This window comes from Chiloscyllium plagiosum, chromosome 11 (genome assembly GCF_004010195.1).
Source record: "Chiloscyllium plagiosum isolate BGI_BamShark_2017 chromosome 11, ASM401019v2, whole genome shotgun sequence".
NCBI lineage: Eukaryota > Metazoa > Chordata > Chondrichthyes > Orectolobiformes > Hemiscylliidae > Chiloscyllium > Chiloscyllium plagiosum.
The window spans coordinates 38,215,155-38,227,954 of NC_057720.1; the positions used below are offsets into that span (position 1 = coordinate 38,215,155).

The 12,800-nt window shown below is 40.3% G+C and overlaps 1 protein-coding gene across 1 annotated transcript; it reads left to right on the forward strand.

Annotated features, from left to right (window-relative positions):
• Window positions 1-3,900: 3,900 nt before the first annotated feature.
• Window positions 3,901-10,253, forward strand: tmem69 (transmembrane protein 69). Its single transcript, XM_043699130.1, has 3 exons — window positions 3,901-4,037; window positions 4,932-4,984; window positions 8,326-10,253. Exons 2-3 carry the CDS (start codon window positions 4,940-4,942, stop codon window positions 9,034-9,036), a joined length of 756 nt encoding a protein of 251 aa, XP_043555065.1. The 5' UTR covers window positions 3,901-4,037; window positions 4,932-4,939; the 3' UTR covers window positions 9,037-10,253.
• The last annotated feature ends 2,547 nt before the right edge of the window (window positions 10,254-12,800 follow it).

Here is a 12,800-nt window from a genome sequence, read left to right on the forward strand (position 1 = left end):
CATGTGAGATTTTGGAGTGTTTTGACTGACTTTTTTAACCATTAACGGAGAAGGTTAGTAGAATTAAAACATGCTCCAACTCCTCGGTAACTAGACTACTGACCTAGTCACTCAGACTTGGCCACCCCTCACTAAAGAAAATTGAGCTGCAGCATCTCCAAACTTTCACATTTTTCAAAACTATCTATTTTTAATCATTATGTATTTCTCTTTCTCAATTTGTTATTGAAACAGAGTTCAATGTTTAACTGATATTTAATAACATTCAAAATTCTGCAGCTTTGCACATGCAAAAGTTAAACACTCATCATAATTACGTAACCACTCGATAAAAGCTGTTGTTCTGTATCAGCAGATAGTGTTGGATTATATTGACATTTAGCTTTTGAAGTTTCATTGGTTTTATTAAGATTTATTGTTTTGTTAAAGATGCTTCATATTGTACAAAACTGAAAATAAATTTACAGACACCCATTCTTGCATCCTTCAATGGTTGAAAATGATCCTGTATTTAATTAGGAGTGCAATTTTTTTATTCACTGCTGGGACATGGTTGCTGCTGGCTGGCTAACATTTATTGCCCATCCTGAGTTGCCCTTGAGAAGGTGGTGGTGAGCTGCAGTCTATGTAGGTTGCCCACAATGCCCTTAGGGAGGGAATTCCATGATTTTGACCCAATGACAATGAAGAAACAGTGATATATAAGTAGAAAACGAGATGAGGTCCTGAAAGAAGAATTCGGGGAGCTAGGAGAGAAGAGGAGGAACTCAAAGGTAGTGATCTCGGGATTACTACCAGTGCCACGTGCTAGCCAGCGTAGAAATGATAAAATAGGCAGGATGAGCACGTGATTTGAGAGACGGTGGAGGAGGGAGGGGTTCAGATTTGTTGGACATTGGGACTGGTTCTGGGGAAGGTGGGACTATTACAAAAGGGACGGTCTACATCTGAACCAGACCGGAACCAATGTCCTTGGGGGAGTTTTTGCTAAACTAATGTGGCAGGGGACTTGGAACCAGAAGAGAAAACAAGTAGGCAGCAAGGTGGAGACTGTAAGAATCATGAAGATAGCATTAATAAAGGGAAGAGTAGGCAGAGAGCAGATAAGCGCAAGAGAACTGGTGGCCTGAAATGCATCTACTTTAATGCAAGGAGTATAGTGTGTAAGGCAAATGAACTTAGGGCTTGGATTGGTGCCTGGGAGTATGACATTATTTCAATCACAGAGACTTGGTTGAAGGAAGGGCATGATGACTGGCAACTAAACGTTCCAGGATATAGACGCTTCAGACAGGACAGGGAGGGAAGTAAAAGGAGGGGGGGGGCGGGTGGAGTTGCATTGCTGGTCAGGGATGATATCACGGCTGTGCTAAAGGAGGACACTATGGAGGTCGTGGGTAGTGAGGCATTATGGGTGGAGCAGAGAAATAAGAAGGGTGCAGTTACATTGTTGGGGCTGTATTACAGGCCTCCCAACAGTGAGAACCAATAGATCAACAGATGATGGAAAGATGTAGAGGCAATATGGTAGTGGTGATGGGAGATTTTAATTTTCCCAACATTGACTGGGATACACTTAGCGTCAAAGGTCTGGATGAGGTAGAATTTGTAAGAAGCAAACAGGAGAATTTTCTAGAGCAGTATGTCAATAGTCCGATGAGGGAAAAATGTGGATTGGACACAGCTATTTGAAGGGAAGTCCACATTTGATACGTGGGAGGCTTTCAAAGATAGGTTAAAGATAATGCAGGATAGGCATGTCGCATTGAAGGCAAAGGATAGAAAGAGTAAGATTCGCGAACCATGCATGACAGGAGAAATTGTACGACTAGCCAAGAGGAAAAAGAAAGCATACATAAGGTCTAGGCAGCTAAGAACAGAACAGGCCCTGGAGGTATATCAGAAGAGTAGGACAAGTCTTAAACGAGGAATCAAGCGGGCTAAAAGGGGTCATGAAATAGCTTTAGCAAGCAGAATTAAGGAGAATCCCAAAGCATTTTATTCTTGTATAAGAAGCAAGCAGGTAACTACAGAAAGGATTGGTCTACTAAAAGATAATGAAGGAAGGCTGTGTGTCGAAACTGACAAAATGGGTGAGATTCTGAATGAATACTTTGCATTAGTGTTCACTGAGGAGAGGAACATGAATCTTGAGATTAGAGACAGAAGTTTGATTCGTCTGGATCACGTTGCCATAAATAGGGAAGATGTATTGGGTAGGCTACAGGTTATTAAGGTGGACAAATCCCCAGGACCGGATGGGATCTACCCCAAGTTGCTGAGGGAGGCAAGAGAGGAAATAGCTGGGGCCCTGACAGATATCTTTGTGGCATCTTTAAATACAGGCGAAGTGCTGGAGGACTGGAAAGTTGCTCATGTTGTCCCCCTGCACAAGAAGGATAGTCAGGATATTCCGTGTAACTACAGACCAGTGAGCCTGACATCGGTGGTGGAAAAGTTGCTGGAGAGAGTACTGAGGGATAGGATCTATTTATATTTAGAAAAGAATGGGCTTATCAGTGATAGGCAACATAGTTTTGTGCAGAGGAGATCGTGCCTTACCAACTTAATAGAATTCTTCGTGGAAGTGACCAAGTTGATAGATGAAGGAAGGGCTGTTGATGTCATATACATGGACTTTAGTGGTAGACTCATGGAGAAAGTGAAGTCACATAGTGTGCAGGGTGTTCTAGCTAGGTGGATAAAGAACTGATTGAGCAACAGGAGAAAGAGAGTAGTAGTTGAAGGGAGTTTCTCGAAATGGAGAAAGGTGACCAGTGGTGTTCCGCAGGGGTCAGTGTTGGGGCCACTGTTGTTTGTAATATACATAAATGATCTGGAAGAAGGCACTGTTGGTATGATCAGCAAGTTTGCAGATGACATGAAAATTGGTGGAGTAGCAGAAAGCATAAGGGACTGTCAAAGAATACAGGAGAATACAGACAGACAGAGTTAGGTGGAAAAGTGGCAGATGGATTTCAATCCAGACAACTGAGGTGATGCATTTAGGCAAGACTAATTCTAGAGCGAATTATACAATGAATGGAAGAGCCTTGGGAAAAGTTGATGGGCAGAGAGATCTGGTAGTGCAGGTCCATTGTACCCTGAAGGTTGCTGCACAGGTGGATAGAGTGGTCAAGAAGGCATATGATATGCTTGCCTTCATCGGACGGGGTATTGAGTATAAGAGCTAGCAAGTCATATTAAAATTGTACAGATCGTTGGTTCTGCCGCGTTTGGATTACTGTGCACAGTTCTGGTCACCACATTACCAAAAGGATGTGGACGCTTTGGAGAGGGTGCAGAGAAGGTTTACGAGGATGTTGCCTGGTATGGAAGGTGCTAGCTCTGAAGAGAGGTTGAGTAGGTTAGATTTATTTTCATTAGAAAAGAGGAGATTGAGGGGGGACCTGATTGAGGTTTACAAAATCATGAAGGGTATAGACAGGGCGGATAGAGACAACCTTTTTCTCAGGGTGAGGGATTCTATAACGAGAGGTCATGCTTTCAAGCGTGGTGACCTCAGGTTAAACCACGACTAATCGACTCTCTCTAATGAAAGAGCAGGCCGTGCGGTCTGACAGGAAGGACTATGGTGACTTTACCTCACAGACAAGACAATGACAGCTGCTCGTTTATCATTTCCTCAGCGACACGAGAGTCAATGTTGAAAATACGTCGGAAGAAAGAAAAGCAGGCAAAAATCTACTATGAAAATAAAAAAAAAATGAAAGCCTGTCATAGTAACAGCCAGCAAAAGAGAGGCGGGGAAAAGGGAACATGCAACATTTCCGATTGTTATTTTCAAAACGCTGAAGGACCAGGTTTGTATTTTCCAGCATTTCCCGGTTGTCACCTGAAAGTGGAAAGTCTGTGACCTTACCGTGACCTCCTCCTGAACCGGAACTGAGGGACCATGACCCGGAAGGCGATGCCTTGGTCTGAGACAGGGTTTCTCTGCCTGTGACAGGAATTCAACAATAATTTGGGTTTAATTTCGCAGGGAACAGGGATCGGCCGCTTGCTTTCTGTCGAAGGTAAGAGCGAGTTTCTCTTCAGTCACGTTTAGGGTCACATCCAAAACGCCTTTGTCTTTTCGATCGAAAACCTTTCACAAAGTAAAACCGCCTCCACCAGGCGTTTCACAGGAAAACTTACCCCCCCCCCCCCAAACAAAAATACAGCCACAAGAGTAGCACGAGGATGTTTTACGGCACATAACCAAAAGCTTGACAAAGAATTACATTTTATAGCAGCGTCTTGGTTGTTTCTGGATAAAGGGTGTCGGTGGTGGACAGGTCACTCACCACCTTTCCTTGGTTTTGTTTTGGGCTTTGCACCTGTGAACTGAATCCAGTTTGGGAATAAAACATTCTCCTCGTTCAACATTTTACGTGTATAGCATTAGGGAGAATGGGCACCATTAAAGCACCATGTGAGTCGCTGGTATTTTCTAAGTACTGTCACCATTTAGCGATGTTTTGCATTTTGTAGAGTCGCTTTACTTTAAAGAATCGGGAAGACGTTATAGTTAGGAAATTGTGATGAATTTCTGTTAGTACGCGGATTGTAGTTAGCACTTGTTGTGTGGCTCCTATGTGGTTTTCTTATTGGAGGAGTTCAGTTCAAATTAGTCATTGCAAACCGGCATAAAAATTGCAATTTTAAGCATAAAAATTGAAAATGGAGATACACCAGTAAATACACAAAGTTAATTATAATTTTTCATTGCTACCAGGGGACTGAAATACTGTATCTAAATTCAAATTGTTGTCAGGCAAAATATAAATTTAAAGTTACGCTCTCAGGATTAAAAGACCACTTAAGCTATATCTACTTGATTTTTCAAAAAACTGCCTTTACTTTCACCCTGGCTATGCAGTTACTTAATTATAGAGACATACATTAAAATGATAATTCATTTTTTGCAGGTGGCAAGATGTTTGCTTTCTTGGTGAGAAGATGCTGGCAAACAACTGGTAGAGTAAGTATTGAACTTGTTTCAAGAATACATTTCCTGGAACTACACAAACTAAATTTCAGGGTACTGTGTGCAGATCTTTAACATTTCCAGTACATATTAAGTTGCAGAAATAAATGCTAAGCACAAAGGATCATAAGCCAATGCAAAAATACTATTAGAAATCATCTATTCGAACAGTAAATACATTTTGGAAAGGCATGTTCAAAAGTTTTTTATTTTATTTTTCATGGGATGTGGGCATCATTAGCAGGCCGGCATTTATTGCCCATCCCTCAAGGCACTATTTGAGTTACTGCAGTGCATACAACTACAGTGCTGTTAAGAGGGGAATTCCTGGAACCTTTAGTCAGAGACAGTGAATGAACAGTTTTCCCAGACAGGATGGTGTACGCCTCAAATGGGAACTTGTTGATGGTAGTGTTCCCACATGTCTGCTGTCCACGTTCTTCCCAATGATGGAGATCGTGAGCAAATGAGGCACTGTTGAAAGAGCATTGTTGAGTTGCTGCAATACATTTTAAAGATGCTGCACATTTCTGCCATTGTGGGTCATTGTTGAAGGCGTGTATGTTGAAGTTGATGGACAGGGTGCAGTGTGCAGACTGCATTGTTCTGAATGGTGTTAACTGCTTAAGTTTTGAAGTTGTGCTCATCCAGTAAAAATGGAGTATTGCATCACACTAATGTGTCTTGTAGATGGTGGACAGACTTTGGGGAGTCAGGAAGTGACTTACCCACCTCAGAATTCCCAGTTTCTGATTTGCTGGGATAACTTAGGTATTTGGCTGCAGCAGTTCAGTTTCTGGTCAATGGTTAATATTGTACAAAAGATTTAAGCCAATAAAAATATACTAGTGTCGGGATGGACAGGATTGGTGAGGGGTAAAAGAAGAACAGTTAAAATTCTTGTAATTGCAAGAACATTTGAAGTTTTCAATTAGTTGTTCAAAATAATCATGCTGCAGATGTTTCTCATTAAGAGTACTTCACAGAGATTTATAAGATGATTTATGATTTTTATTGCTCTCCTATTTACTGAAGAATTTGCTAATCTCTCGGCATCTGAAATCTCAACAGTAATACTTAACTTACACAATTGCTTTCATGTATTATGATCAAGTGAGATGGTGAACTAATTTATTTTGTTGTTTTTAATTCGGTTTCAGTAGAGCATGAGAGTTTTAAAAGGCTGAACTGTCAATTCAGTATGTACCTGACTGAATGTAGATTGTCAGAATTCAGCAGACAGGTATTCTGTTAAACATTTCGAAGGGTTTAGTTTCATCGCAAAAGCCCATCCAGGTAAAAATATTATAGAGTGCTAACTCAAAATTCATGTAGATTCTCTTGAACCATTGTTTCATAGCCAGGGTGAATAATTTTTAAAAATATCCCCACCATCAACTCCTAAATGACCCATCCTTCATCTTGATGAGGTGGAAAAAAGCTGTTCTAGCCTCCTGTGGTCCCATTGTCTGTATGGATTTTGTGTCTCCATGGAGGAGAATGTGTCTACACAGGTACAAATTAGTTACTTCAAGTCAGTGTTCTCTCTTAGCAAGGATCTTTTTTTAAAAATAATGTTTTATATACGCAGCCAAAGACACCATTACAAATGAATAAATGCACATCTTCATTGCCTGTCTAACAAGTACTCAGAAGCTACTTCACAGGGTATTTTGTACTTGCTGTGGAAGAGAAATTAAACTAAGTGATTAAAAGTGCAGTTGGAAGTGGGTACTGAGGAGGATTTTGAATACAAGGGCAGTTGTGGCATGAAAGAGAGGTTTGAGGAGAGTCCTGGAGTATACTGTCATGTGGAATGGAAGCTTTGCAACAATGGTGAAGCTGTGGATTGAAGATGATTGCATAGTTGGGTTGCTCTGAAATCATGGAATGTTTTGGAAAACTATTGTATAGACTTTAAAATAAATGTGAATCCAACTTAAAGCAAACAATCAGGTAAACGAATAAAATGAATGTTTAGTGACGTTACATTTTTGTAAGAGCTGGAACAATGTCTACTGACTTGATGTTTACCTGGAAATAGTCTCATGTACAGGATTTGGTGGTCCAGAGCTTGAAAGTAATAGTGAAATTGAGTAGCAGAAAGTTGAGTATCATTGACCTACATGTAAAAGCTGACCTCTAAATGCAGATTGTTTAGGGAAATGAAGAATTTTATAACCACTCATGATTCATATGTTGAAATGTAAGTGCACTGTCCTGTGTGGAAATGAGGCATAAAACCCCACAAAGATTCCAAGTTCAATCACAAATTTAAAACAAGATGGCCATTTTGACTCTGAAGTTGGCTTAAAGTTGGAAAGCAATTAGCAATCAGGAACTAACTCCTGCTTTACCAAGATGAATAGTTAAACATGTGTTGATATCAAACCATGATAGATCTGATAAGTTAGTGATGGTGGTTCACACACTGAGAGGAATGATCATTTGAATGAAATGGTAGCACTCATGATCCATTGACAGTTAGCACTTTCGAAGGATAATAGGAATGATGGCAAAGGTGAATCTGTCATTTTGGAGGTGCATAATGGCCACAATCTAATGGAATAAATCATTTGATTGTGCCATTCACTTTTATCATATTTAATGGCAGTGGACTGAAGCATCAGCAAAAAGGGGGAATTTAGAGAAAAAAAGCCTCCACTATTCCAATAACAATGATGACATTATTACGGTGCACAAAAACACCCTTCCTGCCTAGATCATTTCTAGTTATCTTCCAACAGCACCAAAGTCAGATCCAGTGCAAGCAGAACAAGTCAGTGCATTTGACAATCAGTCCTTTGAACGTCATCAAATCCAAGTGTAGAAAACCTGAAAAACAGCAATGTACAATTTTGTTTGCTACCACAGCCACAACCTAAAATGATTAGTTGTGGTTTGTAATTCAAAAAAGCTCCTTGTCCTTGCCAAAAAAAGGGTAGAAAGTTTAGTTCATAGAGTGGAATTCATTTCTATATTATAGAACACAAATTATTGACTCATGCCCTACCTGCAGTCAGATCCTTGGCTCAGTGTCTGATGTTTCATGCTAAGCCATTTTCTTCAGTTTTATTTCAGTGGTGGTTTGCCATTGGTTGATAGAAGGTAGATCCCAATGAGAAAGGAATTCAGCATATGCTGCAGGCATTAATCTAATTTGCATTCCAGTCTTCTAGCCAACTGAGAGATCTTGTGTCCTAGTTCACTAATATAAATCACATTATACGTTATGTTATTATGTGTGCTCAGGATATTCATATCTCAGCTTAATTTTGTACCTTTCTGCAGTTAATACGTATGTATCGTTTTAGTAATTGTTACTGTTTTTCCAGGTTCAGAAATTACTTCAGTTTCCAAATGAATCAAGAAACATCATGTCCTATAACTTATTGAGCCCTTGCACACAAAGAAGATTTAGGAGCCTTCAAGCCGTCAAGTACTTGCAAAAATCTACATTTTTCAGGACTCAGACAAGCAATTTTCATGTATCATATCAAGCATCCAAGATAAAGAAAGCAGAGGAACCAGAGAAACGTGAATTAGACTTACTACGATATGATTTCAGAGAATTGAAAAACAGCCCCAAACCAGCCCTCTATCTTTGCTATGGTGGATTAATTCCTTTTGTATCAGCTCCCCTTGGAATGGCCATAACAGAGACATATTTTCCTGAACTAGCTTTTGCTCAAATTGCATATGGAGCAGCAATTCTCTCTTTTGTTGGAGGAATAAGATGGGGATTTTCAATTCCAGAAAACAGCCCTGCAAAACCTGACTGGTTGAATCTGGGAAACAGTGTGGTTCCTTCTTTGTTAGCCTGGATAGCCCTACTCTTTCATGATAATCTGACTGAAGCAACAATTCTGATTATCATGGGTCTCGGTATAGCATTGCATTATGACTTAGCCTTACTTGAAGGTTATCCAAGTTGGCTCAGAGCTCTTCGAACAGTGCTGACTGTGATAGCAACATTTTCCTTGGTTGCCACATTAATAATCAAAAATACATATCCTGAAAAAACGCTATTGCCAGATAAAAAATAAAAACATAAAGGGAATAGATTTTTCCTTTCGTTAAAGCTACAGAAAGGACTTTGTTTTTAAAAAAAACTGCAATAAAATTGTAGCAGAGATGCTCATAAATGTTGTGAATTAGTTGTTAATCACACCATTATATTTCAGAGACTCGGGTCACCTTTCAAAAATCTCGCCATTAAAAAGATCTCTATTTAACTTCCATATTTTTGCTATATTTTTGTTCAAGCTGAACATATAAAAGTACTATCAATTTTGTGACCTAACAAAGAAAAAAATATAATGAATTTTGAATAAAGATCATGTCTAAAGTTTCTTTATCTCTAGTTACAATCCTCACACAGGTTTAAGACTTTTTTTTAGCTGTTTTATGTAAACTTTTAATTTAAATTACAGTCTGGCCAATGTTTGCATTTCAGGACATGGTAGAGTTACATAGTGGCATAAATCATTTGTGTGCAGGCTTGATTTGTCAGCAACATACCTAGACATGAACCAGTTGTGCAGATAACTATATTGACCTAATCAATTAAATAAAACTTATATAATTCTAATGATTCGGAGATGCCGATCACCTGATGAAGGAGCGTCGCTCCGAAAGCTAGTGTGCTTCCAATTAAACCTGTTGGACTATAACCTGGTGTTGTGATTTTTAACTATATAATTTTAAGTATCAACCTCTCTGGATAACCTTTTTTTTGGTAATAGCATAGGTCAACCCTGGCCTCTAATTAGTTATCAGCACTTTGGTTATACTCAACACTATATCCATGAACTTCCTATTGCCGAATAAATGCATCAGCTCTGCCAGTAAGTCTGCAGTTATCACATGTATTGAGCTAAGCAGAGATTTCTGGTACGTTTTAATGTGAGAAATGTATGACTTATGTTGGAAGGTAACAGGAGAACCCTGTTCAAGGTTTTAACACTTCAAATTTATATAGTCTAAATGTACATTTTGTACTGAAGACTATATATCTGTTGATAAATTGCACTGTATATTTAATTTGTATTATGGTCTTGAGTCTGGTAGAATGTGTTCAATTTTGATCATTGAAAATTAGTGGTAGCATCTGAAATGTTCCAGTAAATGAGAATATGGGAGCATGAATTTGCAAGATTTGCTACACTTCCATTAAGCTGATGAGGATACATATTCTGGCCTTTTAAAGATCCTAGCACATTTACTGGTGTGGTCATTTGATGTATTTCTTGAATTCAGTATCAATGTAAAAATTGCAAGTGTAACAGTTCTTATGAAAATTTTTTTAAATTGTAGTTTTGACATTTTTGATTGAATCCTTTTAAACATCAGAAGCTTGAGCTGAAGTTATAAATAAAATGCTATCTTGTTCTGTGTGATGAATCAATTAGTCTGTGGACCATATCAAGAAAGATACATCTACCTTGGTTAAAATTCTGAAACGTTTGAACACAGGTTACAATTTTCTTTACAATTAGTTTCATATTATGGTGCTTTGCAACTTGGAGGGAGATTTGGAGGTGATAGTGCTCCATTGCATCTGCTGCACTTGTCCTTCTAGGTGGTTCAGGTCAAGAGTTGGGAAGGTGCAGTTAGAAAAGCATCTTCTAAACTACACATTTCTGCCACTATGTGTCAGTGGTGGGTAGTTTGTCTTGGATGGTGTAAAGCTTTGTGTGATTGGATCTACAGAGGAACCTCGATTATCTGAATACCAATTATCCAGAAATCAGATTATCCGAAGGAGATCTCCTGATGGAAACATTACATCAAAGACGTGTTTCCAACACTGATCGTGTCTTTTGTTTACGGTGTTTAAACAGGCACCATCTCCAAATGGCTGTCTGCCTGCCCTCTCTCTCTCTCCCCACACTTTCCTTGGAGTTCTATACAGGGGTGTACCCTAAACTCCACCTCCACATAATCTCTCCAACATGGTCCTGTACAGGGCAAAGGTGGTATATGTCAAAACGTTGTGTGTAGCTGTGGGTTTGTGTGTGTGTGTGTGTGTATGTATGCTATTTGGAGACTTACCCCACAGAAGCAACTGCTGCAACCGCAATCTTGTTGGTGTACAGTCCAGTTGCCCCGGAAAGGGGGCGGGGGACAGTCTTGGATAAGGGTGGAGTTGGAGGGGGTGGGTGTGTATGGGGTTGGGAGCGGGTGGCAGTGTTGGATGGGTGTGGGGTTGGAGGGGTCAGGGAGTGTTGGGGGGCGGTGTTGGATGGGGACGGGGCAGGCGGAGTTGGTCAGGGGTGGCAGTTGTTGGGTAATGGGGTCTCGTGCGCTGTGTGCTGCTGCAGTCTCCTGAACGGCGAGCAGACTTTAAAAACTCAGAGCCCTGGAGGAAAGGCATTTAATCGATTAATTGATTATCCGAACGAAATAGTGCCCGCCCATCACATTCAGATAATCGAGGCTCCCCAGTACACACCTCCAGTCAAATGGAGGATATTCCATCACACTTCTGACTTTAACAAGGATGTATCTTCTTTCTTATTGCCTCCCATCCTTGGCCAACACTGTCTATGTCTGCGATGAGGCCCAGCGCAGACCCAAGTCTGCTCCATACTGTCTGGTTGGAAGGACTGGAGTTCTGAATATTTTATTTTTATTCTAATTTATTCCTAAGATTTTGTACCTAGATACCTTCTGTACCAAGATGGCATGAAAGTCTGTGATGCTGGACTTTTTATTCTAATTTATTTCTAAGAATCTATACCTAGGTACCTTTGTACCTAAGATGGTGCCGTCAGCAGCAACTTTATAAGCTTTTCACTCTATTCATGTGAGTACATGAATAATTCTAAAGTTTAGATTAGATTAGATTACTTACAGTGTGGAAACAGGCCCTTCGGCCCAACAAGTCCACACCGACCCGCCGAAGCGCACCCACCCAGACCCATTCCCCTACATTTACCCCTGCACCTAACACTACGGGCAATTTAGCATGGCCAATTCACCTAATATGCACTTTTTTTTTGGACTGTGGGAGGAAACCGGAGCACCCGGAGGAAACCCATGCAGACACAGGGAGAATGTGCAAACTCCACACAGTCAGTCGCCTGAGGGGGGAATTGAACTCGGGTCTCTGGCGCTGTGAGGCAGCAGTGCTAACCACTGTGCCACCGTGCCGCCCCTAACCAGTTGATATGCACAATGCTGATTTTTAACAGATTTAAAGTACTTAAATTTCTGAAAACTGCAGTACGAGGAAAGGCTGTTGTTTTGAATCGGGTAAGTGTCTTTGCTGGTCCTACTTGCCTGGAGATTTTTTAAGAGCTGCAGCGTTCCAAAGAGCCTGCAGCGTTTTTAAGAGCCTGACAGCGCCAGAGACCCGGGTTCAATTCCCGCCTCAGGTGACTGACTGTGTGGAGTTTGCACATTCTCCCTTTTTCCTCCAGGTGCTCTGGTTTCCTCCCACAGTCCAAAAATGTGCAGGTTAGGTGAATTGGCCATTCGAAACTGCCCATAGTGTTAGGTAAATGGAGGGGAATGGGTCGGGGGGTTTGCGGGTCAGTGTGGACTTGTGCCGAAGGGCCTGTTTCCACACTGTAAATAATCTAATCCAATCTAATCTTAAAACTGGGTTTGCTTAAAAATTCAGGATGATGTAAAGGTCAGTGCAGTAAATTATACAATTAGGATATAATTCTTAAAGTATTGCTATGATATTGGATACTGAATTTCAAATTTGTACGGATATTTATGTAAGGCATTTCATAGGAATGGTGTCCAATAGTATTCATTATTCAGCTACCTAAAGAGAGATATTAGGTAGGAGACAAAA

Coding starts and splice junctions, on each gene's coding strand:
- tmem69 (XM_043699130.1), top strand. CDS start 4,940: ATGTTTGCTTTCTTGGTGAGAAGATGCTGGCAAACAACTGGTAGA. Junction 4,985..8,325: donor GCTGGCAAACAACTGGTAGA/GTAAGTATTGAA, acceptor CTGTTTTTCCAG/GTTCAGAAATTACTTCAGTT.